Raw genomic sequence first — 8,445 nt, 5'->3', positions numbered from 1 at the left:
AATTAAATCTGAGATGGCCCCTTGAAAGCTTTTTATATTGTTTTTTGTTTGTTTGTTTTTTAAAGCTGTTATTGTGTATTGAGTGAGTGGAGATTTACAGGGTAGATCATCGGTTTTACATTTAGCAAATCATTGCAATGATTACAGTCCCCTCCATGCACACTATTGTTGTTGTTGTTAAGTACCATTGAGTCGATTCTGACCCATAGCGACCGTGTACAGGGTTTCTGAGGAGCAGCTGGTGAGCTTGAACCACTGACCTTGCAGTTCAAACCATTTGCCAACAGTATTTACTTCTATTACCTTTTTTTTTTTTTTTTGATGTACACATACTACACTGAAAATATATATTTGTTTAAAATGTTTCTAAAGGGTACATTTTGCAAGCCAGTCTCCTGCCCACAGGGAAACAGCTTTTCTCAGCCCATGGGCCACTAGTCCTCTGCTGTTCTATCTCTCCGTGCCATCGCCTCTGCCGCCATCTCTGTTGTTGCTACTTTTCTGGTTAAGATCCTTCGCTGCTCTCATCTTCTTCCCTCTTGATGGTCCTAGGATCATCTGTTCCTGAAATGACTGATTAACTGCTCCCCTTTTTAGTCACATCTCTTCTACATTTACAGTTGTGACAATTGCCATTAGACCTGATAACAATTATTCAACAGTTGAATCATTGAATCTTATTCTCTTCATCACCAGACCCATCTGCACAAGAAGCAAACTGTTCAGTAGGGTTTCTTTCTTACTCCCCTCATTCTAACGCTAAGCACCCTTGTGAAAGTTACCCAGCCACTTCATGCCTTTACAGTCCCCCAGTTTTTTTTTTTAACTCTTTATTGTGAACCAAGTGAAGATTTACATCAGTTTTACATTCAACAAATCATAGTCTGTGTCTCACTCAGTGATTGCAGTCCCCTCCATGCAACAACAGTTATCCTGCTTCCTCTCTGTGGTTTCTATTTCCATTCCACCCTCCTCTTCCTTTCTCACCTTTGTCTTTAGATACATGTGACCCTTTTGATAATTGAGTGATTGAGCATTTCCTGGTGAGCCTTCCTTACTAGTGTTGTTGCCTTCCTATATACTCATCTATTGCTTGGCTGAAAATTGGACCACAATGGTGAGTTTCTTTCCAGACCAAAAGGGTGGTCTAGGGCCATAGTCTTGTATTCCTCCAGACTCTTTTCTGAGCACTAAGCCTGGTCTTTTTTTTTCTTTCATATTTTTATATTTTAATAATTATTTCTGTGATTTTGTGACAATGGTGGTGATGTGCCATGGAGTCAGTTCCGACTCATAGCGACCCTGTACAAGGTTTCCTGAGGCTAAAAATCTTTACAGGAGCAGAAAGCCTCATCTTTCTCCCATGTAACATCTTGTAGTTTCGAACTGCTGACCTTAAGGTTTGCAGCCCAATCGATAACTTTTTCTTTCTTTTTTTTTTTATATCTTCTTCTAGTTGAGTTTGATTATCAAGCCATCGAGGCTAGGTCAAATGTGTATTATCTGCAACTTTGGGTGTTCTTATGTGCCTCCTCTCACTCCATATCAGCTGGATGCTTCATTCTCAGCTCTAGCCCTCTGTGGCTATGTCCTTGTCCATGGGCTCAGGTGTCCCCAGGTCTCACCACGCTTTGGAACAACCAGCCCTTCCTCTTCTGTCTCTCATCTCCAGGTCAATGGGAGTCTATGGACCATGGTTGAACTCAGCCCGATTCTTCATTGCTGCTTTTCCTCCTCTTCCACTCACCAGTAGACCAATGTGGTCATCTGCAAGCTTACATGCCTACTCATGTATTCCCTTTGAGTTTCAGTCTTAGAAGGGGGTTTGTCCCTATCAACCCAGTGTACTGAGGAGACATGCTTGATATGAAGAATCCTTCCTTATTTGGTTGCAATATTAGGCAGCTTCATCCATAAGCAAAGTTCCAGTTGATCAGGTTGTAGCAATTTACACTTGCTCCCTGTATCATACTTCTTTATCTTCATCTGGTTGAATTCTGGTTGGTCAGCCATCCAAGCTAGGTCAAATGCGTACTATGGGCTTCGGAGTTCACACATCTCCCTGAACTTCAAACCAGCCAAGCCATCCACTTCCCTCTCTCATCTCAAGATCATCAGGCGTCTGTGGAATATGGCCAATCTCAACCCATGTTGTCTTTGCTTCATTCCCACCCCACCCCCGCTTCCATTCACAAATTGACCAGGATGGTCACAAGCGAGTGTACTAGGCTGTTCGTGTGTTCCCTTTGAGTTTCAGTTTTACAAAGGCGCTTACCTTGATTTTCTTGCCTTGATGGCTCCAGGGTAAACAACTTGCTTGATATTGTCACAGCCAAACAGTCTGCCTTTTTTTAAAAAAATCCCTTCCCCCTCCCCCCCCCAGTTAGTCTTTCATTTAAGTATCTTTGGTTCCTCTTGCCTTCCGGGTTGATCTGCATGTCCGGGTTGATCTGCATGTCCGGGTTGATCTGCATGTCCCATCCCAGAAGGTTCTGATCGGGGCTCAAGATTCAACCTAAGGCTCTGTACTCCACCAAGGTTTAACAAGAAGCCTGTTTCCCTGGATACTAGTCCCCTTTTAGATAACCAAGTCACTTATAGGCTAAAGATGGGTTTACAAACTTTCTATAGTTACCTTCCCCAATATTCTTTTTCTGTCCCACTTAACTGTCTGTATTACATTAGTAGGCAGGGGAACCCAATACCCACCAGTCAAACACCTTATCCTTGCAAGCTTTTAAGATCCGAGTTGCTACTCGCTAGAGTAGGATTTAGAATATCATCTTTATGGACTGTGTTATGCCAGTTGGCATAGATGTCTTCCAAGACTATTATACAATATTTGCCCTTTTGTGGTTGACTTATTTTACTCAGCACAGTGTTCCCTAGGTTCATCCATGTTGACTAACTGTCCACTGTGTGTATGTGCTATAGTTTGTATATTCATTCCTCCATTGATGGGTACTTAGGTTGTTTCCATATTTTTGTTGCTGTTATAATGCTGTATTGAACATGGGTGTGCATATACCTATTTGTGTCTGTTACTAATAATTATGTTACTAATGTTACTAATTTTTAAAACTTTTATGTCATTGCTTTTTGTTTGCAGGTTGTTCTTTTTTTTTTCTTTTGTTATCTATCTTTGCAATATCAGTTTAGAACCAGTGCTTAGTGACTTGAATTAGCTTAGCCCACTCCCCAAATTCCTCCAATCCATACCCCTCTCTCCCTCCTACCTTTTAAAATTCACTTCCAAGAGCTTTGAGGAAATTTCAACTTTGTTTTCTCATAATGAAGAGGGTTCAGTAGCTATTGATAACTTCATTATTATGATTATACCATATCTTGGCTCCCTACCTCTTTTTATATTACAGTTTGTCTTTGAATTTAAATGTAACCGCACAGTAAACATTTACTGTTGTTGTTGTTAAGTGGCATCCAGTCGGTACCAACTCACAGCAATCCTTTTCCCAACAGAATGAAACACTGCCCAGTCCTGGATCAACCTCATAATCATTGCTACACTTGAGCCCATTGCTGCCACCACTGTGCCAATCCATCTCTTTTCCAAACCTCCACTGTACCAAACATGATATCCTTCTTCATGACTGGTCCCTCTAGATAATGTGTCCAAAGTATGAGAGACAATCTGGCTATCCTGACATCCAAAGAGCATTCTGGCTGTACTTCTTCCAACACAGATTTGTTTGTTCTTTTTGGCAGTCCATGGTACTTTAAAAAATATTCTCTTCCAACACTATAACTCAGTTGTGTCAATTCTTCTATGGTCTTCCTTATTCACTGTCCAACTTTCGCATGCATATGAGGTTATTGAAAATATCATGACGTGAGTCTGGTGCCCCTTAGACCTCAAACTGACATCTTTGCTCTTCAACACTTTAAAGAGGTCTTGTGCAGCAAATTTGCCTAACGCAATATGTCATTTGATTTCTTGACTGCTGCTTCCATGAGTGTTGATAGTTGACCCAAAGTCTTTGACGGCTTCAAGCTTTTCTCCATTTATATGTTTTTGTTAGGTGCTATCGAGTTGGTACCAACTCATAGCGACCCTATGTACAACAGAACGAAACACTGATAATATCTGGTTTATTGGTTCAGTGGTGAGGACTTTTGTTTTCTTTACCTTGAGATGCAATCCATACCAAAGGCTGTGATGTTTGATCTTCATCAGTAAACATTTTTTAGTCTTCATTGCTTTCAGCAAGTAAGGTTGTATCATCTGCATATCACAAGTTATTATCTTGATGCCACGGTTTTCTTCATATAATCCTGCTTCTTGGATTATGTGCTCAGCATATAGATTAAGTAAGGTGAAAAAAATACAGCCCTGGCACATACCTTTCCTAATTTTAAACCATTTGGTGTTCCCTTGTTCTGTTGAACAACTTTCACTTCATTTATGTACAGGTTCCTCATGAACACAATTAGTTTTCTGGAATACTCATTCTCCATAATGTTGTCCACAGCTTGTCATGATTCTCACAATTTAAAACCTTTGTGTAGTCAATAAAACATAGGTAAACATTTTTCTGGTATTCTTTGCTTTCAGCCAAGATTCATCTGATGTCATCAATGATATCCCTAGTTCCAAGTCTTCTTTTGAATCTGGCTTGAACATCTGGAAGTTTTCTTCTCTGTCAAAGTACTGTTGCAGCCATTTTTGAATTAACTTTTAGCAGAATTTTACTTGCATGTGATATTATTGATACTGTCTGATGATTTCCACTTTCCATTGGATCACCTCTTTTTGGAACTGGCACAAATATGGATCTCTTCCAGTCAGTTGGCCAGGTAGTTGTCTTAGATGAGTGCCTCCAGTGCTGCATCCGTTTATTGTAAGATTTCAATTTGTAATCCATCAATTTCTGGTGTCTTGTTCTTTTCCAACTTACCTTGGACTTCTTCCTTCAGAATCATTGGATCTTGATCATATGCTATCTCTAGAAATGGTTGAACGTCGTCCATTTCTTTTTGGTACAGTGACTCTCTGTATTCCTTCTATCTTCGTTTGATGGGTTCTGCATCTTTCAGTATTTTGCCCATAAAATCCTTTAATATTACAAGCCGAGGCTTGAATTTTTTTCTTCAGCTCCCTCAGCTTGAGAACTACTAAGCATGTTCTTACCATTTTGTTTTCTAACTCCAAGTCTCTTGCACAGTTCTAAGTCCAGTGGTTAGATAGATATATTTGTTAAAAGTTTATAGATTGAAGACTTCTATTTTAAATGTTTACCTTTAATTGATTGAAATGTGTTTCTTTTATATGTGTTTCTGTATAGCATAATCTCATCAGAGTCTGCCAGTCGGCCCAGGAAGCCCTGTAATTGTACAAAATCGTTGTGTTTGAAACTGTAAGTGTTTTTGCTACTGTTTGCTCATAGTATAACTGTAAATGGAGTTAACTTAAAAAACAACAGATAATTTCTAAGTAATTTAAATGCATTTACAGGTAAATGAACTCATATGGTAGTATGAAAATGTTCAGAAAGAAATTATTTTAGTCTACATAAAACATTGGAGTAGAGATTAGGAATACAGCAGCATGAGACAGACTTACATAGTGTCTGCCTTTAAAAATAATAATGTTTCTTCTTACTTATGACCTTGGTATATGGTATATAGTCTTCTAGGCAAGGTGATGTTCTGAATCATTTAAAAAATTATGAGATGATTAATTTACAATTAGGACTGAACTAACAGACTTGACTTGAAACTGTTAAGTGAAATGTGGTTTAGAATCAAAAGAGACACTGCTGTAGTTCAAGTGAGCAGATTTTACTAGTAACATAAAATCAGTGGCTAATGATTTTGAATTAATGTCATTTGTATACACACAGAATTGCTTATGCTCTTGTGTTGACAGTTGTTACTTGTTGAACAAATTTGTAGGCGAAAATGCTAGGAGTCAATGACTTAAATTTTGAGCTTAGTATATATGTGTGGTTGACAGTTTGTCTAACTGGGTGGCTCTATTTCTAAAATGTTTTATGTGTGTTGTTGTCATCATTGTTATTAAGTGCTGTCAAGTAGGTTCTGAAGCATGTGACCACATAAAGGATTTCTGAAGAGTAGCTTGTGGATTCAAACCACTCACCTTACAATTAGCAGTCTAGTGCTTATTCTGCAGCACCACATCAGGACTCTATTTTAACATATGTAAAGGAGCTCTGTTAGCGTAGTGGTTACGAATCTGGCTGCAAACCTTAGGGTTAGCAGTTTGAAACTACCAGCTGCTCCGCGGGAGAAAAATGAGGCTTTATGCTCCCGTAAAGATTTATAGCCTCGGAAACCCTGTACAAGGTCGCTGTGGGTTGAAACCGACTTGATGGCACTTAACAACAACAACAATAGTGCTTACAATTAGTTTCAAGGTTTGATTATGCTGACAATGATTTTTTACCTTATACTGATTTTTATTTTCCAGATATTGTGATTGCTTTGCAAATGGGGAATTTTGTAACAACTGTAATTGTACTAACTGTTATAACAATTTGGAACATGAAAATGAAAGACAAAAAGCAATAAAGGTGATTCTTTTTTATTTGGTTTGAATTAACCCAACAAATTTTTCTAGTTTCACTTTTATTTCAAGTACTTAGTTGTTTCTGTGAGAAAAAAATTAATTCCCTTTACAGTGTTTAATTTTAATTTATTGTGATTTAACTTCCCTTGGTATGTGATCTGTTTTGATAGGCATGTCTTGACAGAAATCCAGAAGCCTTTAAACCTAAAATAGGCAAAGGAAAGGAGGGGGAATCAGATCGACGTCACAGCAAAGGATGTAATTGCAAACGATCTGGATGTCTTAAAAACTACTGTGAATGCTATGAGGTGAGATGCTGGTTGGGTACCATATTTCAACCATCTTTTGATATAACTTTCAAAGGTATACCTGATTAATTTACTTGAAGACGAATGACAACTGGAAAATTGGCTTGATGTTTGAAATCTGCACAGTCAGCCTGAGGACTCACATTGGGAAAGGTCTTCTGTTCTTCCTAGAGGGGTTCACAGGAGTAATTCTTTGGTCTTGTCATTACAACTTCAGGTCTTATTGGTTAGTTTACCAACTCATGACTTCTTGGTCACTAAACCTCAAAGTATGTAAATTAGAGCATACATTTATTGATTTTCTCTAAAAAACAATCAAAAGAAAAAACATAACCATCATCAAAGTGGATTGAAAACTGTAGTTGTGGTTCTCATTTGAGGGACAGTACCATTCACTTCTTCCATGGGTTTTTGGTTTTTTTTAAATTGCTTTTTTTTTTTTTAATGTTTTATTGTGAATTATGTGATAGTTTACATAGGAGAACATAAGTTTTACATTCATCCTATCGTATATCATTTCATTGCCATGGTTACAATCCCCTCCATGCATCATCACCATAGCTTTTTTAAAAAATAATTTTGAATATAAAATGACTTGCATTCCAGGTAACAGTCCTGGAAATTTTAAGGTTTTTCTTGCTCAAAGTCCCCATGGCTAATAGTTGCTTGTTGAGGGACACTTGGTCTATAGAAAATCAAATTGTGTTAAGGCTGTTTTGTGAGCATAAAAATAGAAAACAAAGGAATATGAAATATTGCTGTATGTGATTGTTGGCCACTGTGAGGTGATTGTGTCTGCTTTCATGTTTTCACCAGCCTGCTCTACTGGTTACCTTTACTTACGGGTCTGGGCATTTTTTCTGGAGAATGTGGTTGAAATTCTGCTTTGAAAACGTCATGTAAATCATACAGTCAGACCAAAAATCATACAGTTTATTATTTTTATTTTAAAAACTTAAATACAGCAATACAGTCATGCCTGGAATTAACCCTGTTGTTTTTGTTAAGTGCCGTGGAGTCCGTTCCTACTCATAGTGACCTTGTATAGAGTTTCCAAGGAGCGGTTGCCATAAATGGTTTCTTGGTGTGTCATACAGTGTGTCAGCCTTTTAGGTTGAGTCATTCCTACAGTTGACAAGGTTGCCCCAGCCCTACAATTTTTTAAAAATGCAGTTTTCTGCAGTAAGGGTGGGGTGCTTGATGTGCTTGTCAGTAAGAGTTATTTCCATCTAAAGTCATTTGACAAGCTGTTGATTTGATGGAGGAAATATGTTTGTTTATTTTGATTTGGAAATCTTTCTTTTGTAAATCTTTTAGGCAAAGATAATGTGTTCTTCAAATTGCAAATGTATTGGTTGTAAGAATTTTGAAGAAAGCCCAGAAAGAAAGACTTTGATGCACTTGGCAGATGCAGCCGAAGTAAGGGTACAACAGCAAACAGCAGCGAAGACAAAGTTATCCTCTCAAATTTCAGACTTGCTTACTAGGCCTACCCCAGCTCTGAATAGTGGAGGAGGAAAGTAAGTCTATGTTTTTATCTCCTTCTTATAGTATGACTCAAATATTTGTTTTTGGTAACATTGTTTCCTTCCT

At 38.0% G+C, this 8,445-nt stretch overlaps 1 protein-coding gene across 3 annotated transcripts in view; it reads left to right on the top strand.

Moving 5' to 3' along the window:
- LIN54 (lin-54 homolog (C. elegans)) overlaps positions 1–8,445 on the top strand; it is a 109,819-nt gene that overhangs the window by 94,425 nt on the left and 6,949 nt on the right. For all 3 annotated transcript variants that reach the window (XM_006877752.1, XM_006877751.1, XM_006877750.1), the window contains 4 exons: positions 5,301–5,372; positions 6,446–6,548; positions 6,715–6,852; positions 8,170–8,372. In XM_006877752.1, the coding sequence (XP_006877814.1) occupies positions 5,301–5,372; positions 6,446–6,548; positions 6,715–6,852; positions 8,170–8,372 (516 nt within the window). The remainder of the gene's footprint in view (positions 1–5,300; positions 5,373–6,445; positions 6,549–6,714; positions 6,853–8,169; positions 8,373–8,445) is intronic.

The sequence above is a fragment of the Chrysochloris asiatica genome, unplaced genomic scaffold, assembly GCF_000296735.1.
Source record: "Chrysochloris asiatica unplaced genomic scaffold, ChrAsi1.0 scaffold00588, whole genome shotgun sequence".
Taxonomy (NCBI): domain Eukaryota; kingdom Metazoa; phylum Chordata; class Mammalia; order Afrosoricida; family Chrysochloridae; genus Chrysochloris; species Chrysochloris asiatica.
The sequence above is the reverse complement of the archived record's forward strand: the minus strand, read 5'-3'. Positions and strand labels throughout refer to the sequence as shown.